The sequence below is a fragment of the Macrotis lagotis genome, chromosome 8 (assembly GCF_037893015.1).
Source record: "Macrotis lagotis isolate mMagLag1 chromosome 8, bilby.v1.9.chrom.fasta, whole genome shotgun sequence".
In the NCBI taxonomy this organism is placed as follows: domain Eukaryota; kingdom Metazoa; phylum Chordata; class Mammalia; order Peramelemorphia; family Peramelidae; genus Macrotis; species Macrotis lagotis.
This window is the reverse complement of record NC_133665.1, coordinates 154,107,550-154,133,383: the sequence shown is the minus strand read 5'-3', so window position 1 is coordinate 154,133,383 and position 25,834 is coordinate 154,107,550. Positions and strand designations below refer to the sequence as shown.

At 32.7% G+C, this 25,834-nt stretch overlaps 1 protein-coding gene across 1 annotated transcript in view; it reads left to right on the top strand.

Moving 5' to 3' along the window:
• The window catches only part of LOC141496560 (contactin-6-like), a 289,341-nt gene extending 276,196 nt beyond the window's left edge, over positions 1-13,145 (top strand). Inside the window, exons 16-18 of the mRNA XM_074199048.1 lie at positions 3,900-4,012; positions 7,102-7,270; positions 12,926-13,145. Of these exons, the coding sequence (XP_074055149.1) occupies positions 3,900-4,012; positions 7,102-7,270; positions 12,926-13,026 (383 nt within the window). The 3' untranslated portion in view covers positions 13,027-13,145. The remainder of the gene's footprint in view (positions 1-3,899; positions 4,013-7,101; positions 7,271-12,925) is intronic.
• Positions 13,146-25,834: the final 12,689 nt, after the last annotated feature.

The window sequence follows — 25,834 nt, the reverse complement described above, 5'->3', positions numbered from 1 at the left end:
TACAGCACTTAAATGATGATGTCTTACACACCATCATCACCACCCCAGACATTCAATAATTTCCATACTTTCTATTACTTTCAAATTCATATATAGCAACCTGTTTGGCTTTAAATCTGTTCACCACTAGGCCCCTTCCTATCTTTCTAATCTTACATTTTTAGACCCCTTTACATACTTTATCTGTCTTTTTATTCCTTGAAAATATCACCCCATCTTCTAAATGTTCTCCTTTCTCATCTCTATGTTCTTGCTTCTCTAGCTTCCCTCAAGACTCAGCTCTAATAATAATTCTTGCAAGAGGCCTTTTTTGGTTCCTTCCCCACTTTAATGTCTTTTCTCTGTAATTTACTACTATTGTTTTTCAGATGTGCAATTCTTTGGGTTCCATTTGGTCTTTTCTTTTATCTTTTCCTTTGTTTTTTTTTTAATTTTTTTTGCAAGGCTATGGGGTTCAGTAACTTGCCCAAGGAGACATAGCTAGTAAATATCAAGTGTCTGAAATTGAATCTGAACTCAAATATTCCTGGGGAATGAACATCATCATCATTCTTCAATGACTCCAGCTTCTGTACTACCCCTCTACCCTCTTCCCCCAAAGATTGATTTCTATTATATTGACTCTTTTTAAGCAGAAATATTGCAGTGATTTGCCAACTTCTCCAGTTCATTTTGTAGATAAGACAAATGGGGATAACATACTTTTCCTAGGATCACAGAGTCAGTAAGTATTTTATTTGAACTGAATAAGATGAGTTTTCTTGACTCCAGGCCTGGTGCCCTATCTACTTACCTCCAATTTACCCTGTATTTACTGTGTATTCACATGGTTGTTTGCACATGGTCTCCACTATTAGACATCCTTGGGGCTATCCTCAAGGGATTGATTTTGTCTCTCTTTGTATCCTTAGAATTTAGCACTGTGGATCCTATATAGAAAGCAGATTATTGAATACTATATTGATTGACTGACTTAGTGTTGAACTCTGGGTTTGTTGAATTTATTCTTGGAGAATTCTGAAAGAGTAAAAATATAGATTTGGAGCTCATGAAATGTGCATTGTCTTGGAATTTTTTTAGAAAATGAAAGGGACACAGATATTTAGTTTCCTCTCCCTGCAAGCTGCTCCCAGTAACTTCAACCAATGATTTATAATTTTTATTTATTTTTATTTTGCTTTGCTTAATAGGGACAATATTTGGTGAGCTGTATTGATCATATTCGCAAATATTAATTTTGCACCCAAGTCCTCGTGATTGTGTTTGAGAGAGACCCTGTTATACTCTCCTACTATTGTGATTTAAATATTGATTTTTATGGTTCTTTTAAGCTATGTTGATGCTGCTGAAATTCATAGTTTTAATACGTTGAAATTGTCCTATGTTACTGATATCTGACAGTAATGCTTTTTAATGCATTTTGAAATTTTAAGCAAGTATAAAATAAGCAAAATATTGTTATGTGTACAACAATGCATGAGAGGGTCCATAAAATGGAAAAATAAATTTACATTTCATGAAAGCTTACATTCTGTTCGAAATTATTCATCTTTACTTTGTTTCCTTATAAGTTTTCGTCTGATCTCCTGTGTACGCCTATGTACTTTCCCCCCTCTTCTCCATATCTACATTTAAGCATCAATATAGACATAGGCATAGGAAAAGACAAAGACATAGATATATGCACATACATATGTGCTGTTTTGCATGTATGCATACACACATACATACAATATATACATATATACTCATCTAAAATGAGTGGATATATATAAATGTATATACATGTATTCAAGTATATGCTATATATAACATATATGTATATATAAACACACACATTTACTTTAATCCATTCCTGATTAGAGTAAATTTTCAGAATGACCAACTCTCCTTCCCCATTTAATTCTTTGTATTTATTCTTTCTTTCACAAGTCTTTCTCTTTTGTATAAAAAACTTTATTTAATGTTTTCCTATTCCATTATGCATTTCAAAACCCTCTCCTATTCAGCTCTGTCCCACTCTTCTTGGAAAAATGGTTTATATTCTCAAATATAGTTAGTAAACAATTTGTCCTTATAGAGTCTTTCATGATTAGTTAATCTAATTTTGATTAATAATTATCTTTTATTTTTCTTGTTGATATATGTCAAAATTTTGTAAAGTTCTGGTCTTCCTGTAACAAAATCCTGAAAGTCTGGAAATTCATTGAACAACCATTATTTTTTTCATTCAGTATTATGCTCAATTTTATTGGGCATGAGATTTTTAGCCATAGCACTAGGTCCTTTTGTTCTTTGGTATTTAAGCTTCCTGTACCTATAGTCTTTTTAAAAAAAATTGCTGCTAGGTCTTGTAATTGATTGTGGCTGTGGCAAATTTAATTTTTTATCTTGTTGCTATTATTACTTTCTCCTCAGTCTGGGGGCTATGTGAGTTATGATATTGCTGTCAGTTTACTCCTATGATCTCTTTCAGGTAGTGATTGTTTATCTGTTTATTTTTATTCTAATACTTTAGGACAATTTTCTTTATTTTTTCTTGCATTATTGCATCAAGATTCTTTTTTTTTTTTACCAAAGCTTGATGTCTGATGATTTTTATGTTTTATTTCCCTTATCTGTTCTTCAGAGCAGTTGTTATCTTAAAATTTGTTTCATATTCTCTATTTTTTCATTCTTTATTTGTTGTTTTATTATTTCTTTGTCCTTACAACTTCACTGTCTTCACTTTGGGTAATTATAATTTTCAAAGTGTCATTCTCTTTTTTTTAAGAATTGGAATTTCCAGGGCACCTAGGTGGCGCAGTGGATAAAGCACGGGCCCTGGAGTCAGCAGTACCTGGGTTCAAATCAGGTCTCAGACACTTAATAGCTGTGTGGCCTTGGGCAAGCCACTTAACCCCATTGCCTAGCAAAAGAAAAGTAATCAGAATTTCCTTTTTTTTAGTTGGTTTGCTTTTTTTCATAGTCTTCTTGATTGTCTTTTTCAATTTTTTTCTCATTTTGATATTTGATTTTTGAATTTTGTGCATTTTTCTATGAATTCATTTTGAGGAGATAGTCATTTGATGAGGCATTCTTTTGTGTCTTCTATCTCCCGAATTGTTTTAGAGTTTGATTAATCTTGTTTCTGTGGAAAGTTGAAAAAAGTTCAGGGAAGATTCTGTTTTCTCTTGGACATCTTGGCTCCACCCTTACATTTACAATGTCACTGATTTTGGAACTCCAGCTATTTGCTTATTTATCTATTTTTTTAAATTTTGTTCCTAACAGCTCATGTACTTCTAGTCACTTTTAGTTTTAATTCATGCAGCATTCCTTTCTTCAAAGATTTAAAATACATATGAAAAATAGTATATTTTTTTCCTCTTTAAATGTGTATAAATGTGTTTTCCAGGAGGAAACTTCACCAGTTAGAAAACATCATATTTTATAAGGTTCATATTTTAGATGGAAGGAAAAACATGGAAAAATAGTGAGGGGTGACTTCTGAAAAGAAATTCTGTTAGCAAGATGGTAATGGTTGTATTAAGATGTCCATGTATTTGGCATCGATAGATTAATGGTCATTCAGAAAAAAAATTGTTTAATGATGCCTTCAAACTACTTACATGCAGTAAGGTAAACAAATTCAACAGCAATTATTAACAAATTAATATTGAACAAGAACAAAACCATTATTCATTCAATGTATTCCAACTTCCAAATGAGCAGAATTTGAATGAATTACCTCACCCTGATTAGAATTAATATGGTTTTTATAATGACATTGCAACCATTTCACTCCTTATAATGTTAACCAGCCATGACTTATTTGCCTTTTCATATTGATGGGTCATTCAGCAGCCATAAACAATTTAATATTCATTTGTATCTTGTGATTATATATTTTTTTGAAGCTCCAAGCCAAGCACCATCTAACATAGCCTGGAAACTGACAAATTCAAAATTATGTTTGAATTGGGAACATGTTAAAACCATGGAAAACGAGTCTGATGTGTTGGGCTACAAAGTGAGTATAGAAAAAACGTACATTTAAATAAATCATCTTAATTATGCAAATAAATGGGCAATCTGTTTCATTACATAACAAAGAGAATTCCCTTCAGAAGACCATAAGAACACCCAAAACTAACTTGGTAGTTTAACTTCATATAGCTGACTAGAGAATTGAGGTTTAACTGATTTTCCAGAATCATACTGTGTCTGTTAGAGCCACAACATGAATGATCTTCTTCCAAATTTCATATCCAGCATTTTAGCAACTGAGCTATATTCATTATTTTTTAAATAATACTCTTGATTAACTTCCCTCCAATTTAGGATATTTCTAACTGTCTTAATGATTTTACTTTAAATAATTCGTGATTTTATGGAACACTAGATTTAAAGCTAGGAACATTGAAGTAATCAAATCCAGCTCCCCCAGTTTAGAGGAAAACTGTTCTAGGGAGAAAATATAGCTGTAAAATGATCAGATAAATAACAAATAGAAGAAGCAAGATTAGATTCTGAGTCTTCTGGCTCAAGAAATTCACCTCTCTTTCCAGGTATCACATTTAATCTTAAATATTGCAACTATTTTTTTCCCCAATAGTACAAATCACAATCCTCAACAATTTATTTCATATTATTGTTCTCCTGGTATTCTTCCCAAATCCTCCATAAAAGGATTGTTGAGTTTACTGAAAGTCTACCTAACCACATGATGAAATAGTTTGATTATATCTTTTAAATCCTATTCTTTGCTAATGAAATAAATAGCACTCATTTTTAAATGAATATGTACTGAGACAAGTTCATCATATTAACACATTGGAAGAAAGCATTTGCTGTCTCACTGTGTTTATGGAACAGAGGAAATGTAAAACCTCAGTGAGTTATCTGATTGAATGCAAAAATTATTCATCAGACAGCAGGTATGTGTGTCTCTCTCACTAGCTAATAACAGGTTATGATACAGATAAGCAAGTCATTGATGGAGAAGCCCAGAGGCAACTCAGAAATCTAAGGAAAATACTACTGCTTGTGTTTCAAGCCCTATTGGTTCCAGGAAGATGGACTCTTATGACAACAGATAAATGATTTAGTAGAAAAGTAGTCAGGGATAAAACAGTAAATCATTTCCACTTCCATCAGTGTTAATGGGCATCATCTCTTGGCAGATAAATATTCAAGCATTTGAAACTTGTCCAAACTAAATACTGATTATTCACAGCAAGCTCTAAAGATAATATCCTCAAGCTACTTAATTAATAAAGATAAATTGTGTGATTTGAGATGCCATGGTCAAAAAAATTCTTTAGAAAGAGTGGCTAATTTTAAAGCAAAAGAAAACATCGCTTCTCTAATTTAGTTTGTGAAGAATTAGAGATAAAATAATAGTATGATAATTCTATTGCTCAGTTCAATTCCAGAAGCATTTATCAAACACTTCATGTATACAAAGTACTGTGCTAAATGCCAAACCATAGAATACTTTGATGAGATGTAATTTTGGATCTTTCAGTTCAGTAGATAAGATTAGCATTTATGGAAATGATTATATGTACCTGGGGGATATAAAACTCAAAACTCTCAGATTGTACCAAAAATTTCTTACATTGGACTGATTCAGCCTTCTTTCTCCTAAAATTCCTCATATATTTTCTCATTTATTCATTCACCCAGAATTTTGCTAGAATATCTTCGAAAAAAATCCATGTCTAGAAAACAATTCAAGTGGGTGAAAAATTGCACCAAATATCATAAAATCTCAATGAAGCAAATACATCCATTTGCATAGTACCGCTTTTATCCAAATCTCTCCCTCAAATAACAAAAAAGAAAAGATAAAAATTACCTTAGCATAGCATAACATCCAATCAAATACTACTTCCATTCCAGCTTCATTCAAAAAATAGCTTCTGAATGCTTAGGCATCCTCTCAAATGGGAGGTTCGCTAAAAAGGCAGTTACATCTGTCTAATCTTAAACACCCACTTGAATATCAAGAATTGTCCAATTACTTTTATTCCCTCAAACCATTTTGATATTCCTTTTTTGTTACTCCTTTTTCTGGCTGCAAATACCCTAGCCTTGATTATCTTTTCTCAACAATAAATCCTCATCATCTTGTTAGCAGATTGCATCCTGGAATTCTTGATGTTGAGGTTATTTATGAAGCAAATTCAAAGTCTAGAGGTGGATATTTTCCTTCATTTTCAAGATTTGATTTTGGGGAGTGTTACATAAGAATTTCTTCCTATTCAAATAGCATTGCTGGGATTTAGGTGGGATTACTACAGACAGATGAGCACTGAGAATGAAATTCAAGCTGGGAAGTTAAATAACCTCATGTAGTTTATATTTTAAGGTGGGGGTAAAGGCACATGATAGGAGTTGTACATTGTGGAGGAGAAAGGAAAAGTAGTTAAGTACTCAGTTCTGGGCAAGATAAAGCAAAATTTCATTTATCAATGTCTGGCTTCACAGAGATAAAGTCCAAGATTCCTGTGGGCAAAGCATGAAAACTATTATAAAGCATAGGCAAAAGAATGTGAAGAAGCCCAGAAAAAGCATAAGTTGGTTTTGAAAGGTGTCAGTGCTCCTCTGGAATGCTAGAGTCATAATTTTATGTGTATCCTATTTTAGCTGAAATGCCAGATAGAGTCTTTGCTGGGGTCAATAATTCCATATACACACAAAAGTATTTCTATTTCCTTCATGTGCCTGACTCTATTCTAAAACAGTTAGTAATGGTTCCAAGTATTTCTATTTCCTTCATGTGCTTGAATCGAATCTAAAACAGTTATCAATGGTTCCATGTGCCGTGTCTGTGTGTGTGTGTGTGTGTGTGTGTGTGTGTGTGTGTGTGTGTGTGTGTGTGTGTGTGTGTGCGTGCTAGGGAGGTGAGAAAGGGAGTACAGTTGTCTCTTACCCCTTTTATAAAGGACAGGACTACAACGCTGCCTGTGGAAACAGAGCAAATTAGTATAAAAAGATATTATCTAGAGATGATAAATATGATTTTTAAGTTATTAAAATTAATAAAAATGTAGAGAGAAACAGTTTAAAAAAGAAATAAAATCCAGCATTAACTTTCATCTTTATTTTATTTAGATTTTATACAGGCAAAACAGACAAAGTAAAACACATATTTTGGAAACAAATAACACATCTGCTGAGCTTCTTGTTCCCTTTGAAGAAGATTACATAATTGAAATAAGAACAGTCAGTGATGGTGGAGATGGTAGCATCAGTGAAAAAATTAGGATTCCTAAAATATCAAGTAAGTTCCATTGTGGCGGCTGTGGGCTCTATTATTATGCCCATTGTTCAAATGAAGCAATAAAAGGTATGAGGTCTTTATTCCTTGTTTAAACAGTGTGGAGAATTAAATAGTTCCTGTTTGAGTTGAAAGTTATGGACAAAAGGATACATCATGACGATACAGTCTCTATCACTGGTATATCAAGCATGAAATTTAATAAAAGTGCATAAGGGCTCTTGAAAGAAATAATCACTTGTGCTATAGATGCCAGTAAGTCAACCAGTCAATAAACAATACCCACTATATTTGAAGCATTGTATTAACAACTAGGAATACAAAGTAAGACCAAGAAGAGTTCCTCCTCTCAAGGAACTCACAGATAAATGGGATCTGATAATAATTATATATAAAAATGCATACTCAGAGGAAATTAGAAATAAATAATAAAGAAAATACACTGATATTAAGAGGATTTGGGAATTTTTGTAGAAGGAGTGATTTTAGCTGGGACTTAAGAAGGCAGGACATTATGGACAAGAAACCTATTGAGCCAAGGGGAAGAATTGATGGAAAACATTGCAATTGTTAGTTCAGGCAATGAAAATTCTCCTATTAGAGAGAGTATCTTATGAGAAGAGCATTAGAAAGACTAATGCTATTTGAATATAACAGCAAAGATTATGAATGACAATGTAGGTCAAGTTAGAAAAATTTTGGGAGAAAAAAATGAGTTAGATTTTGGATATTTTGAATTTAAGATATCAACAAGACATCCAAATCAAGATGTCCAGTATTCAGTAAAACAGAGACTTAACATTGTAGCATGGTTAGAACGAAATACATAGATTATAAAATTGTCAGTATAGTGTCAAAATTAGCTTTATGGGATGTACATATGAAAGAACAAGTTTAAGTACAAAAGGAAGGAGATTTAGGGATGATACTATTTGGGATTAATGGATAGAGTATGTTTATAAACAGTAAGAAAGAGTCCTATAATTAGTGTAAAATTGAAGCTAAGTGAGAGAAGAGGGGGTTAAAAAAGCAGAAATGTAGAGGAAAAGGCATGAAATCAGATCATTTGTTCACATAAAGGAGATCTCCTTGTCAAAAGGACAACCCATTCCAAAAAGACATGAGTGAAAATGCTTGGAGAAATTTAGAGGATGTGAGTCGTATGTATAAAAGGGGAGAAAATGGAGTTCAACAAATGGTCTACGTTTTTCTGGGAAATAAGAAGAAAGGAACTAATATGAGAGTGTGAATAAAAGTGGAAGTTATGTACACCTTGCCACTAAAAGCTTCTCATGTTGATATTCATGGAAAATTCATCCAGAATAACCTTTCAAGTCATAATAAAAAAGAAAAAATAAATGATCCTAAGTAAGGGAGTTTCTTCATAATTAAGCATTCATTTATTCTAAGTCATGACTACTGTGACTTACTTTGGGGCAATTCTAGTATTTTTTAAGATCTCTATGCTGCCTGTGACACTGTCAAAACACACTTTTGGTAATGGACTTTTACAACCTTATTTCTCCTGGTTCTCCTATTGTTTTAGTTCTTTCTGAGGCTCCTTGATGATTAATCAATATTTCTCTACTTCTCCATGGTTTACCTGAGGGGTTTGTCCTGGATCCAATTTTTTTTATTTTCTTTCCTTCTAGATGGTGTTATTGATGGTAATGATTTTATCAACGTTGGTCAGTTCCAAGTGTACTCTTTTCAGACAGTTCTTAAATATACTTTCTAATTTCATTATCTTCTGTAATCTACAAGTTCACTGCTTATTTGGAGGACATTTCTAGTTTTGGAATTACAGTTACAGTTTTCATCAGTTCAAAATTTCTGATAATTTATTATTCCCTTCCTCCCACTTGAAGGTCCATCCTTACATTAATTTCAATTTACAACCATTCCATATTAATCATTTTGAAATATCTTTAATGCCTTGTAGAGTCAACTTCTACAATTTCCCTGGCATTTTCCTCATCTTTTCTGTCCCAAGGCCATCATATTAGCTCAGATCCACGTCACTAATCACTGATATAATGTCAGTGTTCTCCTAATGATCCTCTCTCCCTCCATTCTATTGGTGGCTATGGTTGTTTCATTTTGTTTGGTTTATTGACAGGATCTCTATATCTCATCCAGGATAGAATCACTGTGACTATTCTTGGGTCCAGATCCAAAACAGATTATCATAGAAACTAACCTAGAATTTCAGAATAAGTATGTTTACTTCACATTAGTCAGTCTTATGGTCTTCCACTCTTAGGGGTTAAATATATGAATTGTAGGCTTAATATGCATAGTCAATTATCTTGAATGCTACTGTATCTCAGAACTCCTGAATTAAGCCTCTCTAGAAGAAAGAATTACATATATAAACTACAATGATGGACTTTCTCAATTTTTATTACTTATGTTATTTAATAAAAACATGTTCTGAGAGAGAGAGAGAGAGAGAGAGAGAGAGAGAGAGAAGAGAGAGAGAGAGAGAGAGAAGCAAAAAAAAATTCTGTCACTGGTAATTTCCAAAAAAGAAATATGTTTATCATTCTGCATCTTGAATCCCTGTGCCATCTTGCAGGAAGTAATTAACATACTTCATTAGATTTCAGGATTCATGGTAACCATTGCATAGATCTGAATTCTTAAGCCAGGGTTCTTTTTCTTATTAATTTATTATTTTTCATGTGAATTGTTCTCAAGGTTCTATTCACTGTGCACAGTATCAATTCATATAAGGTTGTGATGGTTTTGATTCCATTTCTTTGATCATTTACAATTTCTTGCCATATAGCTAATAATTGAAATATCCAAAAATATCAAAAAATGTGTCCATGTGATTATTCAGAAATTTCAAGTCCCTAAGAAAAAATATAAAGTTCTTTTTTAAAATTTATTTAAGACAATGGGTTTAAGTGACTTGCCCAAAATCACACAGCTAGGCAATTATTAAGTGTCTGAGGCTGGATTTGAACTCAGGCCCTTCTGACTCCAGGGCCATTGCTCTATCCACTTATATCACTTAGCTACCCTTTTATGGTCTTTTTATAACACAACCTGTTCTTAACTACTTTCCAAAATATTTTTGATTACTGTCTTCATACAATCCTACCCCCCCCAATTTGTTCCTCATGAAAGACAATCTACCTCACACCTCTCTACCTAGTTATATTTTGTCCTCCTGTCTGAAATATGCTCAAAATTCAATTGTACCTAGAAAATTTCTAGGTTCATTCAGAGCTTTGTTCAAACATCAATGCCTATGTAATCTATCTTAGACCCTTCCACTAGACAATGCTAATGCCTTCTCCACAGTAAAATTTTTTCTCTATTTTAAATTGACTTTTATTTGTATATGTTGACTCCCCTAATGAAATATAACTTCCTTGAAGGTGCAAAATTTTCATTTTGATCTTTTCGTTCCCAATGCCTACCATAATCTCTTGGAACAAAATAGGTATATTTAAATCTTTGAAGAGTCAATAAATGACAAAATGGTTAACTTTTACTTGGTGTTTGTACTTACAAAAATACATTTCATTCTTCTCTATTTCCTAGTTTGTTATTTTATATTCCAGACTCCTGGTTCTTGCCTTCCTATATAGTTATGTCAGTTAATCTTTTATAAATATATAAATATCATAACGACTAACTTTTTTATTATTTATAAGTAATAATATTTATTCCACAAACAGGTACATTCCAGAGAATCTTGATGACATTTTCCTTGAATACATTGCAGATTATCAGAGGGAATGATTCATTTTTTTCTTGATGTTATGTCTCTGGATTACCAAAATTCAGTTGATAAACACTTAAATTATATCTTTACTGAAACCTAAGACTAGGACTTGTTTGAGTGAAGTGGAGCAGCTGGAAATAAGTTTAAAAAATTAACATTCCAAGCCTTCAAAAAGAACTTCTGAGGGTTTTTTGTTTTTGTTTTTATTTTATTATGTTTTTACAAGGCAAGGAGGTTGTTACTTGCCTATATTCACACAGCTGGGTAATTAAGAGTCTGAGGCTGAATTTGAGCTCTGGTCCTCCATGACTACAGGACCAGTGCTCTATCACTGTGCAATAGCTTCTGAAGTTTTTGATGGAAATTCAACATGGGATGAGGAGGGGGAAGACAAGCTAGATCACAAGAATAAATAGTACAGAAACATTTTGGACTTAGAAAAGGGAGAATTGTCTAAGTGTCTCTTCTTTTCCCTTCCTAAGTTTCTCATGAAACTTAAGATCATGACAGTTATGGTCACTTGAATGGTCCTCCTTCCCTTCTTTCCACCAGAGAAACACAAGACAGACAGACAGACAGACATAGTGAGAGAGAGAGAGAGAGAGAGAGAGAGAGAGAGACAGAGAGAGAGAGACAGAGAGAGACAGAGACAGAGACAGAGACAGAGACAGAGACAGAGATACATGCATCTTTCCACCCCAAAAAATATAATGTATCTTCCTGGAATAGTGGGAAAACTAAGTCCTAGTGTAACATTTGAAAATTGGGAAGTAACTGATTCTATTAGTGCAACTTAAATACTGAGGCATCTAATCATGAACTTGTATGTTCCAAATGCATTGCCCTATTCTTCAATGAAATGAGAAGTAAAGCAGTGATATTCAATTTGCAGAAGATGGGCTAAAACCTAAAGAAAAAAAATCAATATTGTTAACCCATCAATCTCTTTTTTTCCCATAGGATAGCAAACTATAAATTAGTCAATTAAATGGCATGTTTTAAATGCCTACTTTGTGCCAGGCTGAGTTTTATGTATTGGAATACACAATGAATGATACAATTCCTACTCACAATATGATATTTAATAATCAATTTGAATAGTAAAGACTAAAATAAAAAGAAAGAAAATAGACTTAGGCACAACTCATTTCCCAGAACAAGTACCATATTAATTTAAGTAACTATTTTCAAATTAGAAACTTTATCTTAATTGTCATATTTCTAACAATATGAATATACATTTTACCTTCTGAAGGGAAAAAATATCCATAGATTTAAGTACAATTTGATCTTCAACCCTTATATTTGTGTTTATTTATTTCAACTTTGTTGTTACTGCTGCCAGTTACTGCTTAGACCCATATTTTTTGCTTTGTTTGGCATATTTGAATGACAGAATTCCAGATAATGAAGTCTTGTTTTGTTTTCTTTTGTTTTAATTTCATAGATAAGTAAATATATGTATGGATGATTATTTGCATGGATGGATCGATGAATGGGTGGATGGGTGGATGGATAGATGGGTAGATGGAAAAGTAGATGACTGAATGTGTAGGTGGATGGATGGATGGATAAATAGAGGGATAGATACATCGAAAACTGATGCTTAGATAAATACAAGACTGAAAAATACATGGTTACTCAGATTAAATTAGATGGAGAGATAGATGAAAATAGACAGAAGCACAAGGCAGAGAGAGAGAGAGTGAGAGAGAGAGAGAGAGAGAGAGAGAGAGAGATGCATATTTTAAGGAATTAAAAAAGCATCCAGGAGGTAATTCAAAAAAAATCCTAATAATCATATCTAAAAATAAGTAACTTATTTTGAAGAAAAATACAATCATGTAATAAATGCTTTCATTTAAGAATATGTGTTGAACAATTGTAATAATATCTGAGTTATTTTTATTTTTTTCCAGGTTTAAGTTCTGGAGGAATGCACATTTCAGAACCTAGAGTCAATTTCCTGTCAGCTGTCATTGTGATTTTGGATTGTTTTACAGCTGTGTCACTTCAATGATAAATGAAACCATAAACCATCTTGGATTTTTGAAAGCATATTGTTCCATACATACAATCGGCTCCACTTCAGTTGTCACAGTAAAAATTTTGGTAAAGACTTCCTTGGAATGAAATGAACTGGAGAGTGTATATAACATGTAAATATAACTGATAGAGTGATTTTAAGCAACTTTGTATGTGGAAACACCTATGTGAATGCTGGCTTCTCAGTAGTGCTAAACATGTTTTGTGGCATCATAACTAAATGTTATGATGTAAATAAAATAATTATTAAGAGTGTTTTTTTAGAAAGCTCTACAAATATGTTGAATTCACCCATTTGAGATGGTGATCCTGATAAACATGATATGAGATTGCTTGTAAAGACAGTAAACTATACGTGGATTGTTATTTGCCCCATGCCTTTAGCTTTGAAATGACATTCTTACTATGCTAAGAAGGGAAATAAAGGTTATTTGTTTATGATCAAGATGTACCTCTTTATTTATTTAAGCTAACGTGCCATCCCAAGAAATTATATATTCTGTGTCAGAAGCAATATAAAATTTCAGCATTATTAATGGATTCATTATGACCTTGAAAATAATTTTTTTCTAGGAATTGGTATATTTTCCCAATAGATAGCTTTGCAACTTATAAAGAGGGGCACCTAAGCTCCCCACAAAATGTGGTGATTCATTTGATTCAACAAATTCAATTCAATGCAAAAGTCTTTCAGAGCTCTTACATTGGCTATAATGCATAGGTAAATATGCAAATTGTATTAAAGTCCATAAACCCTGTTTCCTTCAGTGTCCTTATCAGTAACATGGGCTGGGGAAGTAAATAGCAAACCACTTCAGAAAATTTGCCAAAACAATCCTTAGATGATATGAGAAATCAAACATAACTGATACAAACTAAAAAAAACTGAATAAGAATATAAGATAATTACTCTGGTTCATATTGATAGTATATTTCTGAGCTTCCATTTGAACTATGATCTTCCTGACTTCAGACTTTGTGCTCCATTCACTGTACTTCATACAATTAAGCCATTATTCGGTGAACTAGCAATTATTAAGTACCTAATATATGTTAGTCGTGGTGGTAAGAAATTGCTGACTGAAAGTATTGGCTATTTGCTCTTGAAAACAAGTAAGTGTAATTATATTCAGGAATACAGTAAGAAAAGATTTTCAAGAATTTAGTGTCCATAGTAGAAGTGAGTTGTACTATATTGAGATCAGCATCTGGAGATTGAAGACCTAGATCCAGTCTTGAGTTTGCTAATTTCCTGTTGATTATATATTATTCTCCACACTGAACAATGCAGCAAATCTGGTCTACTTTCTGATACTTATATCGCAGTCCTTTGCCATCACTTTGTATAGGTTAGTTCAGTGCTTGAAATGCTCTTTCTCCCTCTGCACTTTACAATTCCAATTTCTTTGAAAAATCAGTTAAATGTATTTATTTTGTTTTGTTTCCTACAGAGCTCTTTTTCCTCTCCCCAGATGCAAGTTTCTCATCGCAAATTGCCTTGAATTTCTTTTCTGTGTATTTTGCACACACACACACACACACACACAACACATATCTGTCTATCTATCTATCTATCATCTATCTATCTATTTCACATATATGTGCTGGTTCCCTTCAAAACAAAGTCTCTTTAGGAAATAAGACATTTCTTTTCTTTCTCTCCTTAAGGCCTGCCACACTGTCAAATTCAGAAGGTAGTAAATAAATCCATGTTGACTGTCTCATTCTGTGATCTGGTTGATTATGTGACTTTGAGCAATTCACCTGATTTATCTGTGCCTTAGTTCTTCCTTTATAAGATGGTTTTCTGGGATTATATGATATCAATTTTTTTTCTAGCCCTCAATTTATGAATACATGTTACATTCAATAGATCATCTTGCTCTGAACTCTAAAAATATTTAGGAGAGCTGAACAGGATATACAATGTCTAGGGAAGGGAATTGAAAGGAAGAGAAGGGAAAGAAAGGAAAGGAGGGAGGAAGGGAAAGGGAGAGGGAAGGGAAAAGTTAGCATGAGATAATATCAAAATCATAGAATCTATGAATTAGAAGGACCTTCAATAATGTTCAGGATCTCTTTGCAAAAGAAGACCTGGAAGCCCAGAGGCATGAAGTAATTTTTTTGCCCTGTCAAGTTAGATATTAGGATCAGAATTGGAAAAGAGATGTTTAGATACCTAGTTCAGTAAACTTCTTAATATAAAATCAATTCAACAAATTCCTCTTGGGCATCCATCCTATGTGTGATACTGTTTGAGGTCATAGTGATTTTAAAGCACAAAATAAGTCATATCCTCAAAGATTCATATTTTACTTACATTCAACAAATTATAATATATTCAAGTAACCGGAAACCTCACTTCTTTGACTGTAGGTGGTGTCATCTTCCATTTTTTAAAACAGAAAAAATATTATTTTCAAAACTGAATTTTTATTTTCTATAAATCATAGAAAAAATGAAATATAATAGCAAAATTGACTAGTTATATTCAAGGATTACTTGAATCACTTCTCAAAATATTTGTGGTCAGCAGCAGGTGGACAACTGCTGGTCAACCTTGAGAAATTGTCCTTTGCCTGAATAGATTGTCAAGCAAATAGAACACACTGTAATAAGCCATATGCCCTTCTGTGCCACAGGCTTTGACTGTTTCCCTGTGGAACAAAACAAATGGAGAGTATCAAAAATCGGTCATCAAGGTTCAATACAAGCTAGCTGTCTTAAAAATCCCATGATGGAAGTACTTCAATATTAATTAAACAGATTTGCTGTGGCTCATGATTCAGACTGGTTGTTGGTCCTAATATATGGTTGTTGAATATGAAGAGACATGGCAGGGTCATAAGTAGGAATTTTGACACAAAGGACTCATTCAGACCCGGGCTTGTGGAAGGCATAGTCAGTTTAAGTCAAGTTATACACGCCAACAGGGACTCTGATTCTGATTGTGATGGCACTCATCATTTTTACTATAAGTGACTTAAGTGACTGTTTTCTGCTGATCCCTGAAGGATACAAAAAATAAAATTGCGGTTACCCTTGAAGTTCATGTCATGTTTCAATATTCTAATGTGTAAACTGAAAAAGACACTAGGGATATGTATAAAGTAAAAAAAAAAACTGTGACATCTGGATGTTTCCATGGATTAAGAGCTGGAACTGGAATCAGGAAGATATGGGAACATTATTAGTTGTGTGACAAAAGGAAAGTCATCTTAGCTTATTTCATCTGGAGAATTTTAGGCTGCCCAACACACAACACTTGGATTAAGAGTTCCATGATCTACAGACTGGAAAAGCTGCACTGGTAAGAAGAATAAAAGTTGAAGGTTCCAAAACAATCAGATATCATCTTTTATCCAAACAGAAACAATAGTGACCAGTGATCCAGTGCTCTTAATAACATGACCAACCTGAGAGCTTCCAGGAATAAAAAGTATTTGGGTTCTCAGTGGTAGTATTGTTGAAGGTCTAAGAGGAAAGGCCATACTGATGATCAATCCATCCCAAGACATGTAACAATAATCAGTGGAATTATATCCTGGGAATTGGTGAAATATCATGATACTTTGCTATTATCTGAGGAAAAGTTCAGATTGATGTCCATTGAGTGAGGTGGGTTTAGATCTAACAAATCATTGCCACTTTTTTTACAAGATATCATTTGCTAATGCTTTTGTCCAGTGTTGCAAGAATGTTGGAATGCCTAACTGACATGGTAGGAAAAAAATCATCCTTGAGGGTCAAGAATTCCCATAGCATCCAGACCATCATCAAAATTCTTGTTTCCCATTAAATTAGGACCAGGTGTGAATTGGTTCTAGAAACGGTAAGAGAGAAGGATTTTTTTTTTTTTTTTGCAGAACATACTCCTCAATATGGTAAACCTAATATGTAAGTCATCACACCCTAGTCTTCTTTGAATCAAAGGGCAACTATTATTGTTATCAATCTGAAGAAGGAAAGGTCAATAACTCCAGTAACTCTGGCAAATAAAAACCCTGATTAGTATAGTCTATGAGGTTATAAAGAGTTAGGCAAAATTGAATCAATTGGACAAAAAAAAATAGCAGACAACAACAGCAAAAACAGAAGAGGAAAAAATCAATTTATGAGATGAAAATGATCTAATTAGTAGTGAAATTAAAAAGATAACACATTCTATGTATGCTGAACAATATGAACAAGGAAATGAAGACTGGAGATTTAATGCCCTACTTTGGAAGATCTTTGGAATAGCTGGTAGATCTATTTACATAAAAACAGAGTAGAGTAGTGAATTAGACAAAATAAGCATGGAAGGAATGAAGTCAGGTTGTATTGGGTTTTAAATGTAAATGAAAGTAGTTCAGATTTTTACTCTAGAGGTAGTAGTGAATTATTAGTGCTTCTTAAGGAAAGGAATAACAAACTATAATCACGGGACTGAACAGAGAAGTGACTGGCATTGGTATGTTACCTGAATACATGGGAGATAGTAAGATCATAAAGGGAAAATACATAGAAAGGAAAGAGAAAAGGGTCCAGGATTGAAATGTACTGTAAATATACAAGGCAAATGATGTATGCTGGCCAAGCAAAGTAGATTGAGTAAAAAAGTCCCAAGTGCAACTATGAAGAGAACCTGTAAAAGGAAATCCCAGTTAGGAGAGAGGGCTGATTTATTGGGAAGACATGAGCATTAAAAGTTACAGATTTTGTAGAGAAATCAACGATTGCAATTGAGGTAAAAAACTAATAATCAACTAAGATATCATTAATAACCATAAACAAGGAATCATCAATTGAGTTAAAAGATCAGAAGCCACATAACAAGGTGTTAAAAATATATAAGAGAAGACATGGAAGTAAATGTATTTGGGAATTTGGCTGTGAAAAGGGAGCAAAATGTAGTAGTTTATAAGTGTGGGTGCTAGAATTAAATAAAGATCCCCTAACATCTAAAGATCTATTAAGGGTAGATCTTATTTCCTGGGGAGAGGCAGGGAAAGAATAGGAAGAAGTAAAAGAATAATTGAAAGAAGTTAAATATTGGTAGATGGAATTCTTGGTTGAATGTTGGAGAAAATAATCACAGACATTCATATGATGTTTACTATTATTTTACTCAAGAGCAAAGATCTAAGCATATGACTCTATGTTTTTGTATGTAGTGTTGTCACAACACAGGGGTAGAAAATTAGTAATTATCAATTAGGTTTGATCAGTGCCTAAATCAAATTTATCTGGGAAATGAATTATTTGGGTACTGTGTCTCTATCAATCAAGGTAACTGGATAATTACAAAATATATTTGCATAGTCAAAGACTCAAGACATTCTGTATTACTAACATTTTCAGGACTATAGGTGACTATTATACAGTCATTTCCCTAAAGGAGGGAACTAAGTGGATACAAGTAACATAGAGAGATGCCAATTCAATTGAAATGAAAAACAATTCCCAACAAAATTGTCTCCAAAGTGGAATATAGATTCATTTATGATGAAACTGTATTAATAATTGTTTTGCACTGTTGTCAATGTGATTCTTGTTGGGGTCCAAGTGCTAGTACCAACTTCTTGTGCTTACTTGTATGTTAAGATTTGGAAATTCCCTTATGTTGATGGGCAGTTACAATAAGAAATAAATATATGTAAACTACATTTTCCTAGATCATATAATAGTTATTGCATTAAATCATCCCCTTAGGGAAAAAATGAGATAATAATACAGAGTGCTACATTTTTAGTTTTGCATAAGAAGGGATTCAGTAGGATTGCTAAATATAAAAATATTCTTAAAAGAAAGGAGAGGACACTAAATGTCAAATGAGGGTGGTTCTATTTAAATTCTGTGACAGAATGCTCACTCAGCACATTTCAGAATATTTTGATTGCCATTTCTTCATATTGAAGGATAATTGACAACTGATCCTTTTGTTAACCCAGTGCATCACTGTAGTGGATATGAAAAGAATTTTCAATTCCCTTTTGGAAGAGAAGAAAATAATTGAAGTTGAAAAGAAGTAGAGAAAAAAGTGAAATAAATGGGACGTCAGGTTTTAAATCAGTTCAATCCTAAAAGGATACATTAAGCATTTATATTCAAAATCTTCAAAATAGGCTAGAAACAAAAGCAAAATTAAAACTTTCCCTGCCCTTCAGGGGCATACATTCTTTGGGATGGGAGATAGATGGATCAATAATGGCAAAATAATTTGAGGAATGAGAGACAATATCTATGGACTGAAGGTTGTTTCAATTAGGGAGGAAAAAGAGAATAAGAAAAGGAATCTCACAGAAGGTTGAGCCTGAAATTAGCACTGAAGAGAGTCAAGGATGTCCAGAAACAGAATTGAGGAGGTAATATAGACCAACCCAATATGCAATCAAAATAGGAGGAGCAAACTGTCAAATTTAGTGCCCAGCCAATGGTTTCTGAGTTTTGTTTTGTTTTGTTTAATCCTTACTGAAAAACAAAAGGAGTAAAGAGAAGTATTGCAAAATATAGTATGAATAGAGTTTTGGAATCAATGTCACAAGGGCCTGAATTCACAATCTGCCTGATTGACCTGGTAGCTATGTCACATTTGCCTTATTTGTGCTCAGTTTCTTCATCAACAAAAATTACTCAATCCCAAGAATTTAATCATTTAGTAGTCATCAGGATTCATGTTGAGTAATAAATCAAAAAATACAGTGACAGACCTAGTTTCAGAGTCTTTGTTATGATGAGAGACTCACTTTCTTTCTGTTTCTCTGTATCTTTCTCTGCCTCTGTGTCTCCATCTGCTGTCTCTAACTCAGTCTCTCTTTCTCTCTCTCTCTCTCTCTCTCTCTCTCTCTCTCTCTCTCTCTCTCTCTCTCTTTCTCTCTCTCTCTCTTTCTCTCTCTGCTTATCTCTCCAATTGTCCATCTTTCTCTCTTTCTCTGTCTCTGTCTGTCTCTCTCTGTCTCTGTCTCTCTGTGTCTCTGTGTTTCTGTTTCTCTGTCTCTCTCTGTCTCTGTCTCTCTCTGTCTCTGTCTCTCTCTGTCTCTCTCTGTCTCTGTCTCTCTCTCTCTCTCTCTCTCTCATTCAAATGTTTTTGTTTGCAGGCTCTCACCTTCAGGAAAGAACCAAGAGAGAACAGGAGAAATTAGAGAAAGAGTAAGGATAAGATACAATAACATTTGGGAAAAAGCAGCTGAAAAATTACTGTGTTATTCAAATAAGATAATATATTTAAAGTATTATAAATTTGTAATTATTATCAAATTTACAAGGCCTGAAGAGAGTCATCATGTCCAATTTTACATAGGAAATTTTTAGATGATGAAGTATCACCACCTTGAATTTGACTTGCCCTGTTTCTCTAAGAAATGTTATCTTATTCTCTCTTGTCTTATTAAGATATAAATGTCAGATAACTTCAAGACCACTTTGGCAGAAGTTCAACAGCTGAACTGAGAGTTTATGAAAGAAAATGGCTGTTGTTTCCTTCAAATGGTGACATCACTGTCAAATGTTTACACTCAGGGTGAATAGCCTAAATTGCACTCTCAGTGCACTCTGGATTCCATAAATACAGTAGCCCCTCCTGAAGTTCCCATCTATAAGTTAACATGTGCATATACATACATACATACAAACCTTGGATTATATTTTTTCTGGTGGTCATTCATTTAGTAGTGTTCTATTTTTTTCAACCCTGTAGGCTTTATCACACTAATACTGCCAATGGAATTCAATTAGTAAAGACTTCAGAAAAAATATCTATCAAATTACTTCTCTTTTCAAGTGAAAGCGTAGAGGAAAGGAGAGAATTTGAAATTCATTTTAAAAAATGAATGTTTTTTAAATTGCATGTATTCGAAAAACTAAAGAACTACTAAACTAAAGAAAAACTAAAGAAAACCTTTTTCTTCACTTTTCTTCACTTAAAAAAATAAATACCCCTTCCCATTCACGTGGAAATTATAAATGCAGAAATCAAATGTCTGTCCATCTGTCTGTCTGTGTCCCTTTCTGTCTCTTACCTACATATCACATTAAGCTAGGCAAGTCATCCAAGATTCTGAACAATATTTCTCTGTTTGGGGAAGAAATATTTTCTCAGGAAACTTCATACACTTCTGAGGTCACAGGTCAGATCCTTTAAAATATATGTATTTTATTTTGCATACCTGTCATCTCCAAATATCTTCACATCTCTCCAAGAGGGAGAAATGAAAGCAAGAAAAAATGTTAACAACATAAATTAATATATTAACCATGAGTGATAATAAATACAATATTTCAAACCTATAGTCTCAACTTCTCCAAGGGTGGGGGTGGCGGCGTTGGTGAAGCATGTTTGCTTAACAATTCTCAAAGTCAGTGGATTTCCTTAAGCTTTATGATTAGCCAAAACATGTTTTCCTTAGTTAAAAAGGACACTTTTGTATACATTTTAGTTTATTTCTGAATTTCATTTCAGAATGATTGTGGTATACTATCTTCCTACTGATTATGTATCTGGTTTTTTGGCAACCCCTAGAACATTGGGGGTTTTTTTCTGTTTTTGTGTCATCTTTGAGAGTTTTCTGAGTATGAAACTCCAAAACAATTTTAATTTTTTAATTCATCTTATTATTAGTGAATTGTGACATTCTTTTCTATGTTTATCAATAGTTTGAAATTTTTCTATTGAGAATTTTTAAATCATATAACTTGACTGCAGTCTCTAAAAAATAGTTTGCGATTTTATATAGCCAAGTATATATACATAGAAATATATGTATGTGTGTATATGTGTGTGTGTAAAATCAAACTTTTATTATAGATAGATAAATAGACAAATAGTTGCCATGATTTTTTCTTTCCTTTATCCTAACTATATGTATTTTTCAAAAAAATTTTTAGTTACATGACAAAAAAAGGTATATTTTACCTTCTGAGATTTTCTGTAATCTTTATTTGTTTTCAAATGGCCTCACCACCTCCACCACTGCTGCTTTAATTGGGAAAGGGACTTGATCATATTTAGCATCTTCTGAGAGAGATTTTGTATTATATGTGCAGGATCCATTAATGAGAAAGAGAAAGAAAAAATACCTCAGCTGAATCTGAAAGAATATGTCTATAAGTAAGCCAAATAACTCTGTCCATGGATTTTTCCCAAGGTGATAATATCTCCTATCTTCATCAAGTCACTCCTGAAGCTCTAGACGAGCAGTATGAGTGCGATTCCTTCAAACTCTTTAGTGAGGATTGGCCAGGAATTTATATTATCTTGTTGCAGTTACATTAGAGTTTCCTAGCATATAGTTTCTGTGCTCTTTATCTTGATAGATACTCTCTGAGTTGATTTACCTATGATTCATCACCTTGGGGGTTCCAAATAAATCAAATAAATCTTCAGGGAGCAAAATAGAGTGAATCAGAAGCCAAGGTATCAAATTGCCATGAAGAGATGCATCACGATATCAAATCCAACATTTGATACTTAGAAACAAAATAATTTGCCTAGGCAGAGCATTGGTAACCTGTTTTTTAGGCGCTCGGGGATTCTCTGGTACACTTTGTACCCTATAGGAAGGAGAATCATTTACATGTGTTCAAACAAGCAGTAGAGAACCCAGCATGTGGGCACACTTGCTCCCCAGGTGCAGTTTGGAAATGTTGTGATGCCCTGTACCTTGATGAGACCAATTCTGTAGCACTGAATAAGTTAGATAACTATTGGTTGCCATTCTATCTAGAAAATACAGTCCCAGATATATTCATTCCCTGGTTATAAGATCACGTCAAAGGAATCTTCTTGGGAGGCACAGAAAATGCTCACATATAGATGGGTCATCTTAGGTAATTTAAAATAATGACACAAGCTAATTCAAATCAACAGGAAACCTTCCTTGGAAGAACTCCTTCTAACATCAATGCTAGATTGATGATAGGAGATGAAGCATAACACATTGCTTTCATCTTTTCTGGAATAAGATTTGAAGGGAAAAAAGGATGCACATTGAATTAAATATAAGTTGAATTAAAAAAAAAACTTGATCACAATCTATAATTAGATTCTCAGATTAGTCTTTATTTCTCTTCTCTTTGGTAGCCATAGTCAAATGCAGAATTCGAAGGTGGTGCTCACTAAATTCATCTCATGTATTTTTACTTCATAATTGTGATGAAATAATTTGAAGAACAATATCCCGTTATATTTGCTAGTAGTCTCTGACCTTCCCTCTACAGTTTTTAGAGCACAGTGGATAGAGAGCTTGTGTTCAAATCAGATAGAACCATGATCATGCTAATTTAGGCAAGTCATTTTCCTTTATGGACTGCAAACTATTCTTAATGTCTCTAAGCTGTAGAAAAGATTCAGTTTCACATTGGTAGAAATAGCAGAGCACCGGCCCTGGAGTTAGGAGGACCTGAGTTCTCATCCGGCCTGAGATGCTTAATAATTACCTAGCTATGCGACCTCAGGCAAGTCATTTAACCCCATTGCCTTAAATAAAGAAAATTTAAAACAAACATCATTATTCTGGTAAAGTTAAAAGTGAAATAACCAAAAAAAAATCATAGCAAATGCAAAAACATAGCTAGATGTTTCCCATGATATAATCATCAACTGGAGATTTATTATATCTTTGAACAATTAAAAATGTGAAACATGATTGTTAAATTATTATTATTATTATTATTAGCTTCTGAAAAATCATGAAGAATCAGTCAGAAAGGTACAATTTGTTTGGAGATGAGTTAATGTGATCCTAGTTTAGAGAAATACAGAGACAGAGAAACAGAGAGAGAGACTAGGGCAAAGATAGAGACAGGGACAAAGAGACAGAGATACAGAGACAGCGAGAAACAGAGATTGGGAGAAATAATTTACTTTATAAAATAATAAGCCAATGTATAAGTCTTTAATCATTCTCAAGAAATGGTTAATTGAAGATAAAGGAAAGGAAATAGTGATCACAGAATCAGTATGACTTCATCAGTTAAGAGGTGATACCACATTAACTAGATTTTCTTTTTGGTTAAGTACATAAAACTAACATAACATAGGAAATCCACATTTTATGTGGACTTTAACAAGAAATTTGATAAATTATCCTAATATGTGGTTAAGAGAACAGTGATTTAGTGAGATATGAATTGAGTACAAATATAATTTTTAAGAACTCAAATTAGTTGAATGACAGGTTTCAAAGGGTAGATATTCTTGATTCTATTGCTATTTGGAAGGAAGTTCTAGAGGAGCGCTATAAGAAATGTTTGGGGTCTATGCAGTTTGATTTTATTATTAGTCACCCAGATGAGTTATAGATGGCATTTTACTCAAATCTTAAAATGGAAACTGGGTTATATAATTGAGTTCCTTTTAAAAGTTATTGTTAATATAGAATAAAATGTGAATCTAATAAATAGGATATAAAATATAATTCTATATATATAAATATATAGAATTATATACATAAATTTATATTTCCACATAACAATATTTATATTAGCTAGCATTTATGCTATTATAATTATATATGTAGGTTTAAGCTTTATATATATATATATATATATATATATATATATATATATATATATATATATATATCTTTACTATAATTCTATAGCCTTAAGGCTTGCAAAGCATTTTAAACATATCAAATATTATATTCACAGCAACACTATAAGTTGTTAAGTATCTGCTATCTCAAGTCAAATAAAATTATATATGATTTCAGGTACTACAGTCTTTAAGAACAGCATCTATAGAGTCTTCTTATCTAAAAAGAAATCAGAAAACAAATAAATAAACAGAAATCAATAATTTAACTAAACCAAAAAATTCTGATAATTTATAAAATCCCATCTGTAGTACTACCTAAATGAAAATTTCGAGAGCAGGAATAGTGGGACTCTAGCTGTCCTCAACATTCAAACTAATTCCACCTTGCTGTTAAGGATCTTTTGATTCCTCAGTTTCTTTTGGAGGGTAAAGAAGGATCGATTCATGCATTTTACTGACTGAATTGTTTTTTCTTAAACAAGACAACCTGTCTCCAAACTCTGTTCATTTTCAATGATTGCCTCTCATTCTTAGACTTTTCTTCCTCTTCATTTGTGTCCCAACTTCTCCAGTTTCCTTGATGTTCTCAAAAAGAAATACTACCTTCTTTAAAAATATTTCCAATTACTCTTAAAATTAATGCTTTCCCTCTGAGATTATCCCCAAATCAAAATAGATACACATTTAAGTTTGTTTATATACATATATATATATATATATATATATATATGCATGTATCTGCATATTTACACACAACAAATCTCCTTTGTTTCAAATTGTGGTAAATCAAAGATATACAAAGAAAGGCAAGCAAATAAAAATGATGCCTGCTTAAGGACCTCATATTAAAATGAAGGAAACAACTTATAAACTACTGTGTTCAGAAAAAATGTTTTATATTTTAATTTAATTAAATAATATAATTTTAATTATATATTTTATTTTATTTAAACTCATGTAAATCTAAATATAATGAATGGAAGTTTCTTTTATTTAATATTTTTCTCATTTATGTAATAGAATTTAATTACATAATTTCATAATTAAATAATATTTCTAAAATTTAATAGATGATAAATTGAAGATATTTTTGGGAGGAAAGACTATTAGGATTACATATATAAATATATATTATATGTATTTTATGAGTCAATGTATCTATATTTATATATATACCTATATATGTGTGCGTGTGTGTGTGTGTATGTGTGTGTGTGTGTGTGTGTGTGTGTGTGTGTCTGTGTGTGTCTGTGTGTGTCTGTGT